At 44.8% G+C, this 24,653-nt stretch overlaps 1 protein-coding gene across 9 annotated transcripts in view; it reads right to left on the bottom strand.

The window, feature by feature from the left end:
- The window catches only part of SORBS2 (sorbin and SH3 domain containing 2), a 96,523-nt gene that overhangs the window by 52,878 nt on the left and 18,992 nt on the right, over nucleotides 1-24,653 (bottom strand). For 7 of the 9 annotated variants that reach the window (XM_045286769.1, XM_045286770.1, XM_045286771.1 and 4 more), the window contains exons 3-8: nucleotides 23,513-23,685; nucleotides 18,811-18,877; nucleotides 17,991-18,035; nucleotides 15,278-15,467; nucleotides 12,056-12,170; nucleotides 605-763 (exon numbers count right to left, since the gene is read on the bottom strand). In XM_045286769.1, the coding sequence (XP_045142704.1) occupies nucleotides 605-763; nucleotides 12,056-12,170; nucleotides 15,278-15,467; nucleotides 17,991-18,035; nucleotides 18,811-18,877; nucleotides 23,513-23,685 (749 nt within the window). The remainder of the gene's footprint in view (nucleotides 1-604; nucleotides 764-12,055; nucleotides 12,171-15,277; nucleotides 15,468-17,990; nucleotides 18,036-18,810; nucleotides 18,878-23,512; nucleotides 23,686-24,653) is intronic. The other 2 variants (XM_004696151.2, XM_045286776.1) reach the window with 1 other exon arrangement.

The following is a 24,653-nucleotide window of genomic DNA, read 5'->3' as shown; positions in this document are numbered from 1 at the left end:
CACACACACGCACACGCTCTCGCCCCACACACCGCGGCCGGAGGAAAGAGGGCCGGCGCTGGCGAAGGAGCAGAATTCAGATGCGCTCCCCCACATGGCTGTCTCCAGGCCACCCCCCTGTTCCACCATGTCTCCATCCTCCTGGCTGGATGCATGCCCTCAGGGCGACGCTCTGGGACATTGAGGAGAAAGGGGCCTTCACTGCACCCCAGGGGGGGTGAACCCCATCTCCAGCCCACTCACCCCTGGCTCTGCTGAGCGCTGCGCCCCTGGGCCCCCGCCCTCAGGGGTGACCAGCCATCCACAGATGTGCACACGCAGACCATTGCTCAGGTGCAGGAGTGGGAAGAGCTTGGGGTGGGGGAAGGGACAGGTGGGAAGAGAAATTAGGGGTGTATGTGGAGGGCGGGGGCATAAGTGGGGCCGAGAGAGTTGGGGTCTGCTGGCCTGAAGAACCCCAGGCCGCGTGGAGGAGAACGGCAAGGGGCAGCATGGCGCCGAGGGGCAGTGTCAGTGAGGCCAGCCGCTGTCTTCTCATCTTTGGAGGACAAGAGCCCCCTGAACTTCCTGGCAGGGACAGACAAGTCCCGAAGACGGAGCTCACCCGGGTGGGAGAGAGAGCCGGGGCGCACCAGCTCGCCGCAGGGATGGCCCTCCTGGGCGGAGGGGAGGGGCTCCCAGTTACTTCTTGGCTTGGTGGCATGGAAATAGGCTTCCGGCAGGGCTCCCTGGGAACAGGTGTCAGAGTGGTTGGGAGAGGGGGCTGGAATAAAGAGGGTGGGGGAAAACGGATTCATTAGGTGGACTTTCTCTGGGGAGCCCAGAGGACCGGCCTTAGACAAGGTGGAAGAAGGCTTCCAGGGGACACCTGGCTCCCTTAGAAAGAGTCTGGACCCCTGCAGGGGTCTGAAGATAGGGCGCTTTAGAAAAGGAAGCAAGGCCAGGGTTTGTTTTGTTTTTTGCAAAGTCAGTTTTATGAGCTCCCCGAGGGCCACCCTCCACCTGCAGGCTTAAAGCCAGAGCAGTGGGTTGGCCTAGTGCTTCAGGGGTCCTGTCGCTGGCTCCGGCGGGGATGAGGGCCAGGGGAGGGAGGGAACCCCACCTTGGGGCTTCTCTCCGGGCTTTCTGAAAGTTTCCTAAGTGGAAAAGTACAGTTTGAGTACATACACACAATTTTAGTCATCGAAAGATCCAGCAGTTTGCGTTCACTTTACCAAGAGGTATCCTTAGCGCTTCCAAATAACACACACCTGACTGGATTGATGATTTCATGTTAAAATTGGATGCTTATTCTGTGACACAGGAGTTATGATCTTTTTATCACTATCAGAAGACACGAATTAAACATGGAAATGGTCATGAGGATGGTAATTTACCCAGGGACGAGGGTCAAACTCCTGTTCCTGTGATTTTTTCCCTCTCCGCCAAGTGAGCTCCGGCAACTTTGCCATCGTGGTTCAGGAGGGCTAATTAGGCCTGGCGGCATCGTTGTCACATGTTGGGCTGTGAGCTACAAGATTGGAAACCACCGGCGCCGTACAGGGGAGAGACGGGACTGTCTACTCCCGTGAATAGGGACAGTCTCGACTCGATGGCAGTGAGTTTTTTTAATTTAAATGTTATTTGTACAATAAATGGAAATCAGGATGGCACCCTACTGTTATGTGTGTGGGAAAATGTTGCATGGGTCTTGAGACAGTTCCTTTATTTATGATAATCAATATTGCTTGGGTTTCCATCTTAGAAACATAGTGAACTTGAGAGAAAATATTCCAGTAAGTCATTTGTGTTTTCTGCTTCATTTGCAAACCGGATTCAGTTCATATTAGATCTGAAGGTTGCAAAAGCATTATTTGAGATTTTGATAAAATAAAACAGCTTTTTGTGTCAATGATAAATTTGCTCTTAACGGCCTCAGCATTGAGCTTTTTCATGCAATGGTTCGGTTGGACTTGGTTTCTAAGGTCATGGCTATTACAGAGATTTCGCAGCACATTGTGTTTTGTTTTAGAGGCATAGTAATTCGCTAACTGGATGACAAACTCCTGGACCTTCCCATTCCATACGTTCTAACACATGCTTAGAGATGTTACTAATTCTTGACTTTACAGTGCTATATTTTGTTTTGCTAAGGGGAGGTAGAAACTTCTCTTCCCCAAAAAATGCATTTGTTGTTAAGCCAATTCTGACTCATAGTGATCCTGTAGGACAGAGTAGAGCTGCTCCACTGGGTGGATAAGCTGTAACCTTGACAATGGGCTTCAAACATAATGATTGTGACGAGTGGCCAGGGCCAGGCAGTGTTCCCTTCTCTTCTTGTACCTGGGGTCACTATGCATCAGAACCAGCTTGGTGGGACCGAACCTGGCACTCTGTGTGGAAGCTGACCGCCACAGCTCTCTTTCTTGGAGCCACTTGTGGTTCAAACTGCTGGCCTTGTGGTTGGTGGCTGAACACCTAAGTCCTGCGACACCAAGGCACCTAAAACCTCTGAGTAGAAAAAAAATTCTGTTCAAAAACATTTTGAACAGCAGAGGGCAGCAGCAAATTTACTAAACTGTTAGATCTCCCAGCTGTTAAAATTCACTGTAATTGCTCCCTGAAGAAACTACCTAACAAATGGCTACGTGAAGCCATGATTTTAGAAATTCACTTTTTTTTTAAATGATAGACTACGGGAAAGGGAGCAGAATAGCTATCATTTTGTCCGATTCAGAATGACAATTTTTCATTAACTGTGACTTTGCAGATTAAGAATTCTATGTGGAATCCCTACCAATAGAAAGGGCAGAGAGCACTGGGCCCGGGCAAAGTCATCGATCGCTTTGGAATGTAATGAGAGGCACTTGTGAGCAGAGCCTTTAAGGTCAATAAGGAAATGGGAACTGGCAGAACTAGAATTTCCATTTTGCTAGGCTGACCTTTAGGTAACAATTAAATGTACTATGTAGAGATCCAGATCTCCTGCTAAAGGACACAGTGGCCCGACCATCTCCAGAGACACATATACAGATGAGAGTTTATAGAGATGGACATTTGCTAACCATCTCAATTACAGAGCTGGCAAAGAATATTAGTGCTGGAGAAGAATTTAGGAAGTCCCATGGACTGCTAAAAGAACAAACAAATCTGTTTTGGAAGAAGTACTGCTAGCATGCTCCTTAGAGGCAAGGATGGCAAGCATTTGTCTTACATACTTTGACATGTTGTCAGGAGAGACCAGTCCCTGGAGAAGGACATCTACTTGGTAAAGTGGACGGGCAGAGACAAAGAGGAAGGCTCTCAAGGAGATGGATTGACACAGGGGCTGGCCAATGACAATTGTGAGGATGGCACAGGAGCAGAAAGTGCTTCCTTCTGTTGTGCATAAGGTTGTTCTGGGTTGGAATTGACTCAACAGAACCTAACAACAACAACAACAACAACAACAACATCAATCATCTCCCTAATTCAACACCTTCCACGTGTAACCTGGAAGTTTGGCACTAATGTTCACACCTAGAAACTCATTTATGATGCATGGTTGTGCTTTTCTCGAATTGCTGGTAAAAGGCCAAAGAACAGCTATGATCCTGCATCTTTCTTTTTTATTTTTATTCTTGCCTCTTTTCTCATTGGAAAATCAGCAAATGTCTGCTGCAGACTTACTTTGTATCATCATCAGTGCAAGGAGAAGTGCTTGAGAAAAATGAAAACTATGAATCAGGCATGATTCTTACTTAAAAGTGACCAAAGATGAATCGTTTAAAAGTGTTGAATGTCTTCTAGAGGTTAAAAACACCTGGATGGTATTGTGGCTGTAGAATTTTTACTCGATGCAGGCATTCTCGATGCAGGCATGTAATTGCTATTTGTTCTTCCAAATAACCACAACAAGTACCAAAGGATGCTCATGAGGTTCGAAGCTTTAATGGCAATGGCTGCTGCTATGTTTTATACTGATGTGATTCCACAGAAAAGACTGCACCTTGCTGTTTCGGACAATTCTTTATGACTCAAATCATCAAGTGAAGCTCCTAAAATTTTTTATAGTTTAAGTTCTGAATGACACTTTTTAATGTTGAGAGACTTCATTAAGCTCCCTGAAGGTTTTTAATTGTACTGATCTCTGGATAGTGTTTCCACTGATTAATTTCTGCTGCTTTACTTACTCAGCCTTGGTTTATTTTCTACAGGGCAAGGCGGCATCCTTTTGTGAGTTATTTAGTCTGTTTTATCAAGCCTGCTGTTAGGTGCCATCGAGCTCCCACTCACAGCAATTGTTCTTATGTTTCAGCTCGTTGTTGGGGCCACTGTGTCAACCCATGTTGTCAAGGGCCTTCCAATTTTGTTGCTGCCCCTCTACTTTACCAAACATGACGTTCTTCTCTAGGGACTGGTCTCTCCTGATAACTTGTCCAAAGAACTTGAGACTAAGTCTTGTCATCCTTGCCTCTAACGGCATTCCTGTACTTCTTCCAAGAGAGATCTGTTTGTTCTATTGACCGTCCATTCTTTGCTTCACTATTCTTTGCTAATATCATAGGTCAAATGCATTGATTCTTCTTTGGTCTTCCTTTTTCAATGTCCAATTTTCACGTGCATATGAAGTGATTGAAAATACTATGCCTTGGGTGAGATGCACCTTAGTCCTCAAAGTAACATCTTTGCTTTCCAATCCTTTAAAGAGGCCTTGGACAGCAGATTTACCGAATGCAATGCATGTTTTCTTCTCTTCACTGCTGTTTCCTTGAGCACTGATTGTGGATCTGAGTAAGATGAAATCCTTGATGTCAACCTTTTCTCCATTTCTGATGATGTTGCCTGTTGGTCCAGTTGTGAAGATGTTGGTTTTCTTTGCATTGCGTTATCATTCATACTGGAGGTTGTGATCCTTGATCTTCACTAGCAAGTGCTTCAAGTCCTCCTCACTTTCAGTAAGCAAGGTATCGCATCTGCATATCACAGGTTGTTAATAAACCTTTCTCTGATCCTGATGCTGCACTCTTCTGCATAGAATCCAGCTTCTTTGATGATTTGTGTTTCATTGACTATGTCAAGTCATTCCACTGTGTGATTCATAACACACTTAACATAGTCAACGAAACACAACTGAACACCTTTGTAGTATTCTTTGCTTTCAGCCAAGATCCATCTGACATTAGCAATGGTATCTGTTGTTCTACGTCATCTTCTGAATCTAGTCTGAACTTCTCACAGTTCCCTGTCAATGTACTGCTGTAACTGTTATTGAATGATCCTCAGCAAAATGTTACTGGCATGTGCTATCAGGGACGTTATTCTATAGTTTGAGCATTCTGTTGGGGCACCTTTCTTTGGAATGGGTACAAATATGGATCTCTTTAATTAGTTGTCTTCCAAATTTCTTGGCCTAGACGAGTAAGTGCTTCCATTTTTTCATCAGTTTGTTGAAACATTTCAATTGCTATTCCATCCATTTCTGAAGCCATTTTTGGTCTAATGCTTTCAATGCAGTTTGGACTTCTTCCTTCAGTACTATTGGTTCTTGCTCATATGCTACTTCTTGAAATGGTTGGATGTTGACTAGTTCTTTTTGGTGCAATCACTCTGTGTGTTTGTTACATCTTCTTTTGATGTTTCCTGCGTTGTTCAATATTTTGCCCTTATTGCACTCAAGGCATGAAGTCTTTGCTTTAGTTCTTTCAATTGAAGATAATGGTGAGCACTTTCTTTCTGCTTGGTTTTCTAAATCTAAGTCTTTGTACATTTCATTATAATTACCATTTTATACTGTTTCTCCAACTGCCTTTGAATTTTTCTGTTCAGCTCTTTGACTTCATCGTTTCTTCCATGTGCCTTAGCTACTCTATGATTATGAGCAGGTTTCAGAGTTACTTCTGGCATCCACTTTGAATTTTCCCCCCCTTCCTGTCTTTTTAATGATCTTTTGCTTTCATGATGAAGGAGGGTCTTGATGTCCTCCCACAGATCACTGGGTCTTCTGTCAGGTTTGTTGAGTGCATCAAACCTGGACATGCTCTCAAAATTTGCGTGGGATCTCTTGCGGAAGTTTTCATTGTACAAGTTTCACTTTTCTTCAGCTTTCTCCTGAACTTACGGATCAACAATTGATGGTCTGTTCTACAGGCAGCCCATGGCCTGGTGTTAGCTGTTGGTATCGAGCTTCTCCGTTGTCTCTTCCCACAGAGCCAGGCACTTGGATCTCGGTGTATTCCATCGGGAGAAGTCCATGTCTGTAGTCACCGTTTGTGTTGTTGTGGTCGAAAGGTATTTGCGATGAAGGGGTGGTTGGTCTTGCGAACTTCTGTCATGAGACCTCCAGGTTCATTTCTATCACCAAGACCGCGTTTCCAGTACTCCTGCTTCTTTGTTGTTTCCAACTTTTGCATGCCAATTGCCAACAACTGCTGAAGATATTGGTAGAACTCTTTAATTCATGCATGACTAGCTTTAGTGATGCATAAATGTGAATAATAGTTGTGTCGATTGGATTTGCTTGTTTGCAAGATAGACGTTATCCCATCACAGACAGCATTGTCCTTCAAGGTAGCTCTGGAAATGCCATCTTGGACAATGAATGCAATGCTGTTCTTCTTGATTGTCATCCCCAGATTAGTAAACTCCATGATTTTCTGACTCAAAAAGCCAATATCAGTCTATTTCAGCTCGCTAATGCTTAGAATATTGATCTTTATACATTCCATCTCACTTTTAATGAGATGGAATGTATAAATGTATAATCTTTATACATTTCCATCTCACTTGAGTTTTCCTAAATTCAAACTTCATACATTCCAAGTTCCAATTATCAAATGTTTGCAGCTGTTTTTTTTAATTGTCCCCCTTTGGCAAATGAGAGCCCCCAAAGACTTTACTCCTGCAGGCTTTATTCCATCTGCATCATTTTGGTCCACTCGACTTGGAGAAGACAGCTCTTCCTCAGTCATATTTCAAGTGCATTCTGACCCGAGGGGCTCGTCTTTGGGCGCTATCTCTGAGGCTTTCAGTGGCTAATTCCTGTGAAGTAGACAGCCGATCCCTTCTTCGTAGGAAGCGCTGATAAAATCTGTTCATTTTGAGTGACTCTGCTGGTGTTTGAAATACGAGCGACACAGCTTTCAGAATCACCGCAACACACAAGGCATCACAGTAAGACACACTGACTGAAACGTGGTGCCTATCAAGTGTAGCGAGATCCTGAACCAAGGCTTTCTTGTTTTTGTTTAATGTGGCTCACCTGCAAACATACCTAATCTGGGTGGCACGTAACTTTTAAATTAATATTGTCTGATTATCTCAAGGTAGTGAACGTATTACCTTATGAAAATATGGCCCGGACTTACTGTTCAATTCAGTTAAGGATACGTTTCCGGTGATTGCAAAGTAGTTTTCTAGATTAAATCCTAAGTGATGGTTGGTATTTCTAAATTTGTAGTCAAATGCATCTTTAATTGTATTCACATGTATCTCACCTAAGGAAGACAGGGGTCTTTTTTGCTAGGCTCTGAGCTACTTTTATTCTGACAGTTCTGGCCCCTGTGGGCCTTCAGGGAATCATGGACTCAATAAACTACTGCCACTCACAACTCATGGCATCGAGTAGAGAGAGACCCTGTAACTCTCCCTGTGGGTTTCCGAGACTGTCATGTGTGGGCTTTGACTGAGACCTATTGTGTCTTTTATCAAAGAAATGTCAAGAATAAGCAGCAGGATAGGGATTTCCACCAGCCTGAAGTACCAACTAAAGCTTTAGCACAACCATACTTTAACCTGTATACATTTGTTCACTTATGAATTCAACCAGTATTCACTGGACCACCCACCATGTGCCAGGCATTGTGCTAGATGTTGGGGTTACAACTGGTGCATCAGATGGGTCCCTGCTTTAAGGAAGTTAAAGTCCAAGGAGGGATATGGACAAGTCCACTCAAAAACCAAACCATAACTCATGGCTATAGAGTGTCAACTCATAGGGACCCTATATGGCAGGGTAGCACTGCCCCTATTGACTGTAACTCTTTAAGGGAGTACCAAGTTCCATCTTTCTCCGAGGAATGGTTGGTGGTTTCAAATGCTGACCTTGTGATGAGTAGCCCAGCTGGCAACCACTACACCACCTGAGCTCCAACAAGTCAACAGGCCTTTACAGTTCCCAGTGATCAGGCGTGGGTGGAGAACTGCAGGTGCCATAGGCACATGGTAGGGGGTGCTTCCAATTTCCTGCTTCAGCTTTCAAGTCTTGAGAGGCAGGAGGAAGCTGCTTTGGGGAACTGTGTCTAGGCTGAGACATGAGGGGTAAGTTGAACTTTTCCACATGAAGGGAGACGTGCTGGGGAGAGTTCCTGGCAGAGGGGAGCAGTCAGTGTGAAGGGCTTGCCGGGAGGAAGTAAAGGACCTCTGGATCTCTGCTAGAAGGCAGAGAGGGAGGCAGGGAGGATGAGGAGAGGTGGGGCTGGATGGACAATAGCCAGATCACAACGGTTATTTGTAAATGATGTTAAGGAACCGGGATCTTGCCCTAAGGACAGTGGGAAGCCATAGAAAGTTTTGAGCAGGAGGTTTTACAAAGACCTACAGTCTCAGAAACCCCAGGGGGCAGTGCTACCTTGTCCTATGTGTTGCTACGAGTTGGACTTGACTAGAAGTCAGTGAGTTGGGTTTTTCTGTTTGTTTGTTTGGAGCTGTGATGTGAAGACGAGTGGAGAGTTAGCTAAATGAGCCAGGAGGCTGCCTTTGGTTGTCCTAGGCAAGAGGGAACTGTGGTCCAGATGAGAAGAACGCAGCTGCCTTTCATCCAGCATGCAGGACTTAGGGGGAGAAAGAGGATCCAGGATGACATCGAGGAAAATGGGGCAGATGGGTGGTGTTATCTGGGAATCCAAAAGAGCAACACAGACTTACTGAACTACTGTGCATCATTGTGTGCAATTTATGCAAAACAAAATATGAAAAGAGAAACAGAATTCTCACAAAGCGCCTTGGAGTGGAGACAAGGGAGTGCAGTGGGAAAATCATAACGCTTTCTGTTTGCTGCTATCCCATGCCTACTTTGCACACCTGCTCGTCATCCTCTATACCGTGTGTGCCCAAGGCCCTCAGAACCTTCTGTGGACTTTATCAGTACATAGCCCTCTCTGCCGCCATTGGGCGCACAGCCCTCTTTCCCCGCTTCTCCTCTATGGAGGCAATCATAATCGATTCAAGGTCGGTTATAAAAAGAAATCATAGACGAGTCCCACGGTTAGAACAGTGGGCTCAGACATAACAGCAATGGTCAGGAAAGTGTAGCACTGGGAAGTGTTCACTTCCGTTCTCCAGAAGTCCAAACCTGCTCACTGGCACCTCACGGCCACAATGGTATTGTCATGATGAAAACGAGCTCTGGTGACACCATGGGAAAAGCGTCAGTTGTTAACCAAGTGGCTTCATGAGAGGAAGCCCCAGAGAGCTGCTTCTGTGAACCTTACACCCTAGAAAAGCCTAGGGGCAACTCTGCTCTCTCTCAGTGGGTTGCCACGTGTTGAAAATGAGCCCGAGGATCTCTAATATTAAAGCCATAGCAAGCACCCAGCCAAACTACTGCCGATGACTAACTGAAGTCATGCCTGCACCAGACTGAACGTCGGCAAAATTGCTCAGGAGGGAAAAAAGTTTTTTGGCACGTTTCCTTTCTCCGTAGGCTATCAATTCTCTTTTCCTTCCTCTTTCCCAATTTCTTCCAACTCTCTTTCCTTTGGTCTTTGGCTGAAGAGACCCATCTAAACCCAAATCCTTGCCAATCCCCTGCTTCAGATCTTTCTCTTTTTCTTAGAATTTGTTTCCTGTGCCCTGACTATACAGGGCTCAGGCTTCTGACCAAGCAGCTCAAAGAATGTATCTACAAAATTGCCATCAAGTAGTAAATAAAGAAGTAAAGGAACCAATGAAGCAGGTAAGCTGAGTAAGGCGACAAGTACTACTGGCTCCATGTGGACTCAGTTAGATGGCAGTGGGTTTGGTTCTTGGTTTTCACTAACTGTGTCTCCTGCACTGCCTTCCCTGGCGCAGCAGGATAGTGTTGGCCAAGCACACAGGCGTGGATTTGCCCGGCCTCAACTCTAGATCTAGCACGGTCCAGGCGTGTGATCTGGGCTAAAGCGATGTCATGTTTGTTTCAGTCTTTTCGTCTGTACGATGAGAGTGTCCTCTTTCTTCTTCACAGGGGTGGGCATGGGGAGGGAGGGCATTACATGAGATAAAGCATCAACTCCCAATTCCAAGGCCTGGCACGTAGTAAGGTAGGTATTCAATAAGATGAATAACAATTATTATTCGTGCTATTTTAAAGTTGAATCTTCTAGGTTTCAAGTGTAGGAATTTCCATCATTATAACAGAGCCCACCAATGAGCTCTTAGGGCAAAGGGAGGGTCCTTTGACAGCAACCACATAGGAGGCTGTGTTGCACACACAGAGGTCTAGCCCTACATTCCTGTTAGGTGACAGACTCTAAGTTCCTTGAAGTGGGGGCTGTGTCTGGTTCACCACTATGCCTCTAGTCCCCAGAATGCTTCTAGAACCCAGTAAGTGCTCAGGGAATTTGCTCCATGAATAAATAGGAGGAATAGAAATATTCTCATGAGGACTCTTCTAAAATCAATCCTGCTTCATGACACTGTAGCGGCACAATCATTCCAGTACAAGGATAAGGTTCATCATCTCATATTATTGGAATAATCATTATAAAACTGCTGTGAATGACACTCAAATCTGAGATTTCCAATGTTGCATAATTATTTGGATATTCTCCACTTTCTGCCATGGTAAAATCATGGTTCACTCAATTCTTGCCCTACAAGTTTCAGAATATCTTTGTGTCTTGATAATCAATCTTCTGGTTGCTCAATCATATAACCTAGAAGTTTACAATAGAACCTTCATGGCTGTGGTGTTATTTTGTCCTTTTTTTCATTTGTTGTTGTTGTTTAAGGTGTGTTACTCTAAAACCATTAATACTTTAGAACCATTAATACAAGCCATTTGAGGAAAGACAAAGAAGCCGGAGATAAATCCCATGTGTACATTATGTGGTCATAAGGTTTTAGAACACTCTTCTCAAGAAACTAAAGCTAAGTCAAGGCCACGTATGCTGGGTGTGGTAAGACAAGGCTTTCCAGACTGTATTTTAGGGTAGAACTTGCATTGTATGTACAAGTGTGATTTTGTTGTTACTTTAGAAAAGGCAAGTACTGTCAACACTCTTTTTCCTGTTCACTGGCACCTAAAGTTCCTTTATGGCCAGGCATGGTGTAAAATGCAAAATGCACCATTTCCTTTTTGTTTTTCTCTCTAAATGCAAGATTTGATGGAGGTGCAGAGGAAGAGTAAAATTGCAAAGAGATCAGGGATGGAGGAGAGTAAAGGGCATAGAAAGGAGGACCAGGGGACTAAAGATCCAAGTGGGCCAAAGAAGAACCTCTTGCTAACTAGCACTTGGAAGAGGCAAAGAACCCCACCCTCCTTCACCCACCCCTCCAGTTATTGTGTCCTTTTGTTAGTATCCAATTCAATGAACCATTGCAATGAAAATACTGCAAAGTTAAATATAATCTTGATCCATTAGACTGACAATCAATCAGGATGCTTGAGGCTTGGTAACCTGAGAGGGATTTAATGAGAATCCATTAAAACGACTTGTTATAGAAAGGCAACAGAAACTTCCTTTCCTTAAGAGAAATACTAAACAACCAACACAGAAGCCAAAAGGATAGAAGCCCCTAGTCTAGGTCCATATATGATGGAGAACTGTAGAATAAGTGCTGCGTTTTATTTTTTTGGGAACTGGACTCATGGTCATGTTTACATGGGGCCATACTCCCATGCAAGTTAGGGACCGTACATTAGAGGGCATCTTTCAGTGCTGAGACGAGATGCTCAAATCATGATCCAAAACAAATAGATGCCAAATAAATAATACATAGTGCCAAATAAATAATCATTAAATTACCGTAAATGGCTAAGTGATATGAAATTCAGGTTATTTGGGAACCCAAGCTAAGGAGGTAACTGGTATACTGTTTAGTCACGCGCGCTTACCGGTCGTTCATGCTGAAGAATTGATGACTTGCCCGGTTCATATTCAAAAATACTCCTTGGCTCTGAACGAAATTTTCTTGTGTCCACTTTTCTGTCTGGAGGATCCCAGTCATGCCTAGAAATACACAACAAAACACCCCCTGAACAAACTTCTGCTGCCTACAGCAGTTGTCTGAAACCCCTCACTGTCTTCAAAGTCATTTTTAGTGTCATTTAAAGTCTCTAAGGATAACCAGCATATCTGCAAATGGTACCAAATTTATGTTTTGCTTTACCTGCATGATGTTATGAAAGCCAGTTCCTATAATTTCTTCTACTTTCCCCCTAACAATGGCTATCCTGCGGCTGACACAAAAACTCAAGTCAGGGGTCTGTAGACACACAGCCAGTGACCCGCTAGTAAACCACTGGGTTGCTAATGGCCATTGCGTATGCTTGTGTTTAGAGTGAACTGTGGCATGCTCTGTTTAATGACCTGAGCTGGTCCCAGCTGGTCCCAGCACTCTGCAACCTGCCAGCCTTGATCCAAAGGAACAAGGAGTGATGTGTGTGCCATGTTTCATCTCGTCTATCTGGTTAGTGGCACGATGGCTTTCCTGGGAAATGTACAAAGCATCACTTGGTTTGCTGCACACAGGAGCAAGCGGTTTGCCTCAAAAGATCCCTCTTGTGTTATTTTGAAAAAGAAGAAATGTATGATGTTGCAATGTGCTGCCTTGGATTCAGCTATTTTTCAAAGGAAGGCTTAGAAATGAAAGCTTCTTGGTAGCCAAGCTGAAGAAGGCAGCGTCCATGGTGCTGATCATTTGGGGTGGAAGAGGGAAGGGATTTTCTCACGAGAGCTAGAAGGGATTGACGGGGGGAGAGTTCTGATTCCATGGGGAGGAATGAACTTCTGACTCTGGCATGGTGGGAATGGGGTGCATAAGAGAGCAAACAAGGAGCACTGGTAATGCAATGGGTACGTTCTGGGCTGCTAGCGGAAAGGTTTGTGGTTCGAACCCACCAGCGACTTTCCTCTGTGGGGAGAAAAGGCCTGGTTAACTGTTCTATGAAGATGTTCCGCTTCGGAACACCCCATGGGCAGTTCTGCCTGGTCCTGCTGGGTCCGTGTGCGTCGCTATGGGCTTGAGAGCACACAACAAGAGATCGAAATATTAGAGGCAAGTCCTGATCGTCCACGAAATTGATGGGCCGCAGCCCCTTAACTGTTCCCGTCACAGCATTCCCACCTGGGAAGCACAGATGGGGAAAAATTTGTCCTTTCTTCCTTATGGAGACTCGGTGAGGCGATGCATATGCAAGCTCTCTAGGGATTTCTAAGAGGCTATCACATGTCTGCTAAGCGCACAGGGAAAATGATACACCGAAACCTGACTTCACCTTTTGCGTCTTTTTAAAATTTTTTTATGGCCAAAGTACCACTTTGTGTCTTGCTAACGATGTCTTACATTTTAAGCCATAACATTTTCTAAATACAACATGAAAGTGTTTAGTACTATAATGGGAATCCTATTAGATATACTGTGGGTTGGCTTTCATGGTATCCTATACCATATACAAGGATGATCCTCAATTATGTGTAATGGTCCAGTGGGATATCGAATATAACTTTTCTTGGGTGCTTAAGATGGAGGTCTTATAATAGTATTAATCCTGTACACCTTTCATATCCTCATTTTTTCATTATCAGTGTAGTGTGGACTCTGGCTTTTCTCAGCGCTAAGTTTGAATCTTGCCTCGGATGGAATTAGCTGAATAGAAGAATGAAAACGTGTTCTGATGCTGATGGCAGTGATGGCTGCGTCATTCTTCCCGAAGTGACTGAACTAGTGAAGTGTATGGCAGGTGAATTATATGCTAAGAAAGGTGTCGAAAAATAATAGCTGTGTGAGCTGCACAAGTTACTTCCATTTCTAAATGGCAGTGTCTTTCTCTCTAAAGTAGTTTTAAAATAGCATGTATCTCATTGGGTTGTTCTCAGAATTACGAGATATAATACAGGAAAAGTGCATGTTCTGGTGGTTGGCACATAGTAAGTGCTTACAAAAGGCTACCTATAGGATAATTAGTCATAATCTCATAAGAAATGACATAGTCTGATTACAAATGTTTATTTTAGCCAGACTATTTCTATAAAAGTATTTCAGTGGAGAAATGTGTATTAATATCACCCCGAAAGGCTGGTGGAAACAAGTCACAGATAAGCACTTCTGAAACATGCTTTATTTCTGATCTATGAATAATCCCCCTAGTTTCCCAAAGACATTTTTTGTTTACCAGAGGGAAAACTTTAAATGATTCATAAACCCAGGATTTGAAATTGGAGGAACCTGCAATGAAGCTTGTGGTCGCTAACCCGCTCTATCAAAGGACAGCGACCCACTTGCGTCCGGCTGACTCTGGCTCAGTCACACGTGCCTTTGGGTCAGAGCGGTGCTCTTCACGCCAGGGCTCTCAGTGGCTGATTTGACAGAGGCACCTCTGACAGGGTTTGAACCGCCAGCCTTTCAGTCAGCAGCTGAGCACGTTAACCCTGCCGCCTACTCCAGGTCTCAAAAGAAGTAAATGCCAATTATTCCTGCATGTATGACTTCTTAGATGCATTTCTTGATCAAATAATAAGAGATTGTGCCCAGGTTACTTCAAGTCCAACTTGGTTCAGTAGAATATTTAGGAAGCACAATTGTGAAAGTGTTTGCTACAAGCTCAATGCAGGAGAAAAGAAACCCCAAACTCACTGCCCTGGTGTCAATTCTGATTTATAATGACCCAGAGGGCAGGGCGGAGCTGCTCCTGCGAGTTTCCAAGATTGTAACTTTTTAAGGGAGTAGAAAGCCCCATCTTTCTGCCTCGGAGTTTCGAGCCGCACACGATTCAGTTATCAGCCCAGTGCACAACGCTACACCAGGGCGCAGTCAGTGGAAGGCATCAGCATGTCATATAAGAGCGCACTCATGCTCTCTCCATAAGGTAAGCACTGATTCTTCCATCAAATGCCATATGGACTTGTTTTCGTCCGTGTGATACAGAGGCTTAGGAACTGCGAGGTCAGCCGCTCCGTGGGAGAAAAAGGCTTTCCTGTTCCCATGAAGAGTTACAGTCCACTCTGTCCTTTAGGGTTGCTATATGAGTCCGAATCGAATCTATGGCAATGCAGTTTCTTTTTTCCTTTAAAATAAAGAAGTGTTTATAGGCCATTTTAGGGGGGAAAGGCCTTACTTTTCTGTGGCAGATCGGTCTCTGGGTCGCAGTGGTGGGACTGGTGGCGGACCATGTGCGGGAGGCACAGGGGAGCAGGCATCCTTGAAGGCATCGGGGCCATTGTCCGAGTGGCTTTTGGAGAGCGGTCTGTAGGTCTGGGTCTTCACCGCGGGGTGTGACTGAGCGCTGTACTGAGGGCTGTACAGGCCTATCGCGAGAAGTACAAACAGACGGATCCAGAAGGAAATAGCATTTAAAATGTACACTAAATGTGTGTCTCTCTCATAAACCGAAATGACTATCATTTTACCAAAATTAATTTCAATAAGCAAATTCACATGCACATATTGGGCTGAATATTTTGAATGAATTATCGTGACCTTATCATTCATTCGTTCTAGGCATGCGCATCGATGGCAGGCCGTTTTCAGGAATTACTGGGAGTTGTTATAATCCAGATTTCTGTGAGGCAAAAATGTACAGGGACTGAGCAGATTTCCTCCTTTCTAAGGACACCATTGGGGTTTCAGAACAACTTTGAAATCACTTAGCTCCCAAATGCCTTCCAATATTTTAAAAGTTATGATTTACATATGAGAATTACCATGTTGATTATAATCAAACAAAATATGGAAATCAATGTTACACAGCCACAAATAGAATGATGGTCAAAAGTAATTGGTAGTACACGGTAACAGGCCAGATGAGGAAAACACACATTCAGAACTAAAGGATGCTACAAGATGCTGGATTAGTCAGAGAAGGTAGCATGGGTTATAGTTGGCCTTGAAGGGTTAGTTTGCGGCTTGGGGAGAGAGGGTAGCAGGGATAGCAGAGGAAGCGTCCCAGGAAAGAGCCAGAAAAAAAGCAGTGGGTGGTATGGTTAGAGAAAGCATAGAGACTAGTTGCTGTTACTTGGTCTATAGATGAAATGATTACATGAACATATCTTTCAGGGGCTCAATAAAATATGTAATTCCTGTTCACCTTGCTAGTCTATGTGATATAAACTTTAACAATGTCGATTATAAAAATGTCTGATTGCCTACAACTTCCCTCTTTGTGCTAACTCCATTCTCCTTCATCTGCTTCTCTGAGGGTCCAGCACATCCCATGGCAAAGAAAAGATGTGACAACAGTTGGCATTTAAGTGTTTTGCCTGCATCCCACAGTCAAACTTTGGCTGGAGAGCTAGATAAAGGATGTAGGTCTGGTCTACCTCTCTCTAGGAATAACAAAACCCAAACCCAAACGTGTGACCACTGAGCTGATTGGCACTCGTGCAAAGCCCATGTGTCTCAGAGTAGGGGCTGAACTCTATAGGGGTTTCAGTGCCTGAGAGTCAGAGTGGGGGGAAACATCTCAGTGGGCTTCTGCTATCTTCTGGGGGCAGGGCCCTTACAGTTTGCTAAGTCTGTTATATATGTTTTCCTTTGTTGGGGCAAGTGGCAACATCCCTAACAGGAAAAGGCCCTGAGTGCTGGCCGAAGGGAGACTCCATGGTCAGGATAGCGGGGGGACCCCTGAGAGAAGTCACAGGTGCTGAAGGCAAGAAGCAACCTGCCCCTGGGGGGCTGCTCTAGAACCCCAAACCAAACCCCCTTCCACTAAGTTCATGCTGACTCATGAGGACCCTACATAGGGTTTCTGAGCTGGAAACCTTTATAACTACAGTTCTCAACCTGTGGGTCGTGACCCCTTTGGGGGGTCAAATGACGCTTTCACAGCAGTCGCCTGATTCATAACACTAGCAAAATTACAGTGATGAAGTAGTCTCAAAGATAATTTTATGGTTGGGGGGTCACCACAACATGTGGAACTGTATTAAAGGGCCGCAGCATCAGGAAGGTTGAGAACCACTGCTTTGCAAGGAGGACAGACAGTCTCATTCTTCTCCTGTGGAGTGGCTGGTGAGTTTGAACTGCAGACTCTGCATCCGCAGCCTAGGCATACCCCACAGCACCGCCAAGGGTCCTTTGGGGCCTGCTCGAGAGAAGGGAAAACATCAACTGAGCAGCAGGCTTGAACCTGCGGCAGCTCCGAGAGGAGGCCCTGGGCGGGGTTCTTGATGATGAATTCTGGAGGAAGCCGCCCAGGAAACATTGGAGGACTGCTCTCTTTCCGGCCTGCAGGCCACTTCATAAGACACCACCAACAGCTCCGCTACAAGCAGACATGTCTGAACCGGAAATCCTTCCAGGAAGCCCACTGGCAGCTCAGAGTTAGAAAAGTGGGCTCCCCAAAGTGGAATTCTTTTTCTTTCTTTTTCCTCTTTCCATGAATCATAGCAATGGGATGGGGTGAGGGGGGGTAGGGGAACAGAGTCAGGGCAAGGTCACATAATACGTTGCTTGATTTGTTTTGTAAGAAGTGTATCTGAATGATCTCGCACAATTGTAATCACTCTTTGGACTGATAAAAGCAGATCTTTATCTTAATTTGTGGCCCGATTACAGTCGGGCTTTCCTGCTGTCCCCCATGATTTGGTGCAACATTCCTGAAGTGGAGAACAAACTCAAGTGGGAATGAATGAGATTACACAGTATTAGTGCTCATTTCCATGAGAAAAGACCAATCCTTTTGTTAGGCATGCTCTGAGAAAAGAAAAAAGATCCCCTTAACTCTATAAACTGAACACATGCGCTCAGAGTGGTCAGAAAGCGACCTCGTAGCTCTTCCAAACAGCGCCAGGCAGAAAAATATTCATTGCAAGCAAGGAAGCCCATCCTACCTGCATTATATGTATAAGGGGTATTATACATGTCTGTGCCATCATCTAGAAAATGAAACATAAATAGGATGGTGATACAGGTTGGCCGCCACATCAGGTAACATGATAGCAGAACGTCAGAGACACAGCAGCAAGTTGTTAGAAAACCAGTGCATCTTCTAACTCACACTTAACTTTTTCTTCTTCTTCAAATATTGCAATTGGCTGGGTTTATGCAAACGGACCCCTGGCACGAATCTGCCTGGCTGCTCTTCCCCTTTCCTTGGCTGATGGTAATTGCCATCACGAGAACCCCATGGGTTACAGAGTAGAATGGCTGCACAGTTTTCTTGCCTATCGCTGTAAAGGAAGCAGGCCATTTCTTTCCTGGTGCCACCAGGTGGCTTTGAACTGCTACCGTTTAGGATAGCGGGCCTGTGCAAGCTGTTTGCCTGACTTTTCAGACCTCGCTTTCCTTTGGTAAGTCCTTTAAAGGCCTCTTGTCAAGTGTGCTGAGCCAGCCTGTTCAGCCCTGCCCATCCTTGCTCTTCTGGTAAGAAGGAGACAGAGGTGGACAGAGGGACAGCGAGTGTGTTCCAGCAGACACAGCATAGGTTTAGACTGGGGATAGGGAGGCAGGGTGTGGGGATGTGGGGGGAGACCTGAGCACCTGGCATTCTTCCAGGGGGTACCTTCAAGAGGCTCAGGGTGAGGCAAAGGCACAGAGGACACTGAACAGAAAGAAGGAGGGCCATGATGTGTGCCAGGGTCTTAGCATTTTGTTACAACTACACCCTTCAGCCCACAAGGACCTCAACAGAAACCAGACAGCCATACCTACCAGGCTTATGCACCATGTGAATTTGCTTAAACATTGTCTTGTACCAGTCCTTCGGCCGGTCAACTGTCTATAAAAGAGAATGCCCAATTGTTACAAAACGGGGTTCAAATAAACATTGCTTCACAACCCCCAATGGTTCTCTCTGCATACTTCTTTTTTAATTGTAGATTTTTGCACCTCAATAAAAGTGTCTGGCTCTTTACTATTACATGATGACAGTATCAGCAGTTTAACCACTTACATATGCAGGTTTTATACATATTATCCCTTGTGGGAGGCTAGTCTGAGTTGGACTATTAGATGGCATCGTTTTTATTTTATTTTTCCAAATTATAACTCTAGCCAGCACTAATCAGCTGATACTTGCACAAGTATTTTATATAAAATTTACTGAATGAACGTTAACAACGTAGTAGTTTGCTTAACTTTGTGTTTCCAATTATTATCTTTAAAAACTTTTTAATGGGTGTTCTGTTCACAGTATTATTTTTAGAGTTTACTAGGAAGGGATTTTGACTCATTCTGTATTCTGAGCAACTTAAATTTAGAGAAATAAATTTGTTGTTTACTAGGCAAGAGTTGCTAAGACACTGAAGATGAGACAAACCATATCCCTGCACCAGGGCAAAGCGAAACCTATAAAAATTATTTTGAAATACCTTTAACAGGACGACACATTGCCATCTAGATACACATGCACCCACAGTTTGCCTTGTTAAGTTTTAAGTCACTTGAGAGTATTAACTCCCCTTGGCATGCAGGTTTCTGACAATGGAAACCGTAAAGTGCAGTGGAAAGCTCATGGACTTTATGACAGGCTGATCTAGAGTTAAAGTTAGCTCTTTCCTTACTGCTTAATACTTCTTGCTGTAACAGGAAGGTCTGAGAAATATGAAGCTCTCAGTTCCCATAAGATTTACAGTTCAGAAACCTTATAAAAATTCCCTATGAGCTTGAGTAGACTCCATGACCATGGGCTTGGACATGAGCTAATACTTCTTAGCTCTATGAATCTGGACAAGCTAACCATTTTGAACCTCAGCGTGTTCATATATATATATAGAATTGCTTTGGAAATAGAATGAGATAATGTATTCAAAAGGGTCTAGAAAGAGTGCTTGGAATACAATGGACACTCATTTAACAACAGCAGTGAGAGCTCTGGTAGTGGGCTGTGAAGGGGGCTGATAAATGCAAGGTCAGTTGAAACCACTGGCCACTTCATGGGGAAAAGAGGAGGCTTTCGACTCCTCTAAAGAGTTACCATCTCAGAAACACAGCAGGTGGTTCTACCCTAGCCAATAGGGTTGTTGTGAGTTGGAGTAGAATTGATGGCAATGTGTTTGAGTTTCTCAAGTTTTTGACTTTGTTCGAATCCGTTATTCATTTCCTTTAGGCTCATTCTACCATGGAAACATTGAGCAGGGAGGGCTCAAATGGTGGAACCTGATGCAGGAGGTGCACTGATCAAGCAGGAGAGTAACTATTGTTTGCCAGATCAAACAAAGTAACTGAACATGAATTTATTTTCTTGAAAATTGATTTCTCTTCCTTTAGGTTTTGTTTCCTTCTGAGTATTAAGTAACAGAAAACAAGATCTATCTTCTGTGCAAAATATTTTCTGACCATACCTGGACACAGCCAATAGCAACACGGAAGCCTAATAAGTGAGCTATCACTGTATATGGCAATGTATCCTGACAGAGAGGATTTCCCTCCCCCCACTGCCCCCACTTGCTAGAGGGCAAATATCAGATAGGATCTTACAGTTGTGCCATCTGCCAGCTTTATATGGTCAGCCCGGAGATGCCAGGAAATGCCCAGACCATTGGCAAAGGGTACTAGAAATACTAAAACTCTATGTCCCTTTCTAAAAGAAGTACTCTAAGCATTTAAAGTTTCCCTTTTAAGCTGGATGATTAAGCCAAATACTAAGATGAATAGCAGTCTACTTGAATTTGAGGAATTTTACTTCTGTATCTTGCAAAATGACTGGGATGGACAATAACTACCAGTAATTCACCATCCATCTGATTTCTGTACTTTTCACTGACTGTACCTGCATTTTTACCTTCCCAGAGTCTGCAAAGCTTCAAAGCTCTATCGATGTCGATTTAATAAGCAGAGGGGTCCAAAAAAGAATAAAGACGCATATTTCACACACACTAGCACAACTGTGCTGTCTGTTTTTGCCCCATGCCAGCTTTGACAGTTCTCAAACAAGTGTTCTATATTTGCACCAGCAGAAAAGAACCTTGTTTTGCACTTAATGAGCTGGTCTTAAATTACATAATCTCACAGGACCTGAGCCCTAGTGATTCTTGTTGTTGTTGTTGAGAATGGCAGTAAAAGGCTGACACAGACATCCAAGGTCACATGAGAGCTCGCAATCTGGGAAGCCGCTTCCCTTCAGTAAAACAGCTCAAAGGTGCTATTTGTTGACTCTTGGCTTTCTAGAATTTCTGGGCTACTTCACACATTTTGGCTTCCTTGGTATATGCTGGTTGTCTCCACGGATACTATAATCCGGTATATTGAGACAGTCATGCCTTTGATGGTCAATGCTTCAGGGAAAAGCGATGTGAAACAATTAGAAGTCTGATCATCAAGACTCTCTACAGGAATGAGAAAGAAAAACCGCTTGGGAGATTCTTGGCCTTGCTGTGGCTCAGAGACAGGGTGACTCAACATTTATAAACATAACTATACTTGGAGGTGCTGTGTAGGGCAGCGACATAGTGACTGTAAGTAAGAGAAGAGACTACACAGACCCGTGCCTTCTTAGTAAAAATTTAAAGGTCTAAGGAAGAGCACCGTTGGGTGTAAAAGTGATGGCTCCTTATAAGGAACTTCTGGGCTGCTTGCCTCTCATTTTCGATGTCACAGGAAAGAAACGGAGTCTGAAATGGCTAGGGTTGGCCTGTGATTATGCACCTCTAACCGTGCTTTAGCTTCGGCAGTAGGTTCAGGAAGCTATTCAAGCATGTTGACCATGACTTCCTTTTCATTGGCCATCCACAACATCTTAGTTTACCTTTCTGAAAACCGAGAAAGCAAGTCTTGCTCCTTAAGAGAAGCCTGTCTTCAGGATGAGCACATGTTTGCATGTTCACGCTCAGGTATCATTTATTGGCATAAAAGCACACCTAGAGGGCTTGGGTGAAAGCCTTTCAGACAGAATCGATGACTACCGAGGATTCGGGCTGCCCTCATTTGTACATCTACTACACTTTAGTGCCAATTAGATACACACAATCACACTAGATCTCTCTCGATTGTATCCCTATATTATCAGAAACACACATGTAGGCACTAAGTTAACTATTTGTGAAGGTCAGAAATCTTAAAAAGAAAACAAAGGCCCAAAAGCCATCACCAGAAACATGTAATCTCCACATGACTGAAAAGATTAGTCACAATCCCCAAGCTTTTACTGCCACTTAAATATAATAACAGTTTCAGGCCTTTACACCGTGCAATATTCCCACAATCTCACTAGTCTAAAAAGCCCAGCCATGCTAGATCGATCTCTTTTGGCCTTCTAATTTGATTACGGGTCTACCATAATCAATATTGAGCTCTTCTCTCTGAACATCCATATAATAAATGCAAATTCAGGGAATGAGAAGAAAACACCCATGTTTTACCTCTCATTCTTTTAGAAGATTTCCAATCTTACGAGGTTTTTTTAAAAAAAAATACATCTTCCCGTCCCGTCTCCTCTATCCCTTGCTTTCTTTTGCTTCCCAGGTTTGCACTCCTGGGAGGTAGCCCTTGGCAGCTCCCCAGCCCTGTATGCTGGTGTGGTCAGGCCCGGGGGGTAGAGCCAGAGCTCTGTTCTCACACCTCCCCCCAAGTTCACCTGCAGAGGTGTTGCAGCTCTCATCCTGCTCGCAGTTGTCCTCACCCTGCTTGCAGGCAGCACAGCCCTTCTGTTCCAGTGGACCTGCCCAGCGCGCGCAGCCGCCTGCCCAGCCAGCCACAGCCGCCTCTGCTGGTGCTGAGCTTTGCCAGAAGGGGCTGCCCTGACACAGAGCAATGCTGGCAGCGTTTAAAGACTTAAAAAAAACCTGCCCAAACACTTTCACTACCATCCCTGGAGAGCTCTCAGAAGGCAGAGCTGAAGAGGGACCCTAAGAATGTGTGTTTTTTTGCCCCCTACAGACAGCGGCTCCCCACTATGACATCGGCTCCCCACATTCCAAGCACCTCACCTCCCAACTCCCAATTCACAGCTCCCAAGATCCCGGTGTTAACACCCTTCCATTTCAGGAAACAAACCACTGCCTTATTTGCAATGCATGTGGGAATGCGATTCAGCCGAGGAATTCAGGCGTCCAGGCCCTGCTCTTTTCTAGGGCCCTGACACAGCCATGGGCGAGAGCATGGAGTTATCACTTCCACGGGGTCATAATGTGGAGGACTTTTAATTAATAAGGGAAACAAAAACAAAACAACCCCCCCTGAGAGCGTCCCTTGAACATGCGATTATTTTCAGTGGACAGTTCTCTTTCTCTACCTCCCACAGCCTAACATTCATGAGAACTCGGATGGCACGCAGCGCCATCCCCATTATATAAGACCGCAGGAATGCACGAAGCCATTGACAATCCGTCTTTTGTACCATCTGTGCACACGTGCAGAGCGAGACACACACACACACACACACACACACACACACACACTCGCTGGCACGCCCTACCGTCCTAATTGCTGTGGGGATGCCGGATTCATCCACCGGCCCGATCCCTGGGTAGTGGGGGGCCTTGATGACTGCCACCCTCTTCTCTTCCTCCGAAGATCTGTACAGCGGCATGGAGCTGCCTGGGGAGCCGTCCAAAGACTGCGCATGCTGGGGATAAGCCTCGGTGGAATCTGCGGAGAAACATGGCGACATTGAGTGACTGATGCACAAAGAATCCCGAATCAAAGCCTGTGCTTGTATATGTCTCCCAAGGGTGAGGCAGAGCCTATATGGCCATCAGATCCCCTTTGAAACTCACTGAACTCTGAGCAGCTTGCTGTAAGTGTGCAGGTGTGTCTGGGACAGGCGTACATAAGCATCACGCACTTTGCTTCTGTAGACAGAAGCATGAGGGAAAGAGCCACAGTTGTTGACTGTCTGTGTCGCGGGCACTACACCCAGTAAGCACGTCCCTGGCGTTGCCTCGGTTTATCCTCCCAGCAATCTTGGGAACTGGAGACAGTGGTGATTCGGTTCTGGCCTTGGGAAGGAGATTCAGGTTGAATCAGGTCAGTGCCCCTCCTGCGCAGCCACTGCCCGTCTGCCGAAGGAGGCATGCGTGTTGCTATGACGCTGAGCACGGTTCAGCAGAGCATGCAGACTTAGAGACTAGAAGGAAAATCTGGCGATCGACGCCTGAAATTAGCTAATGAATACTCAATGGATCACAACTGATCTCGGGGATGGTACCAGACAGGGCAGGGCTCCCTCCACCTGGGTCCCTGAGGTGGAGCAGACCCCACCGCAGACCCTAACAGTCTTGGGGGAGAACTGATTTATGGGTGGAGGGGCAAGAGCGGAGTCTAGCCATGTGCCTAAGGTCACAACTTACTTTAAAATCTTTGTGTGTGTGTGTGTGATGTGCTAGCTGCCATTGTTTAAGAGTAAACAACATGTCCAAGGGCTCAAGTGGGGAGCAGATGTTTTGAGAATGATGAGGGCAACAGGAGTATGGATGTGCTTGGTGCAATGAATGGATGTATGGATTGTGATAAGAGTTGTATGAGCCCCAATAAAATGATTTTAAAAAAAGAGTATACAACATGTATTTTAGAACCAAATTGACAAATGCTGTCAATGGCAGCAATTTTTATAAAAT

This window comes from Echinops telfairi, unplaced genomic scaffold (genome assembly GCF_000313985.2).
Source record: "Echinops telfairi isolate 266 unplaced genomic scaffold, ASM31398v2 ScPeMD7_9;HRSCAF=40, whole genome shotgun sequence".
Lineage (NCBI taxonomy): Eukaryota > Metazoa > Chordata > Mammalia > Afrosoricida > Tenrecidae > Echinops > Echinops telfairi.
Note: the sequence above shows the minus strand (reverse complement) of the source record. Positions and strands in the feature narration are given on the sequence as shown.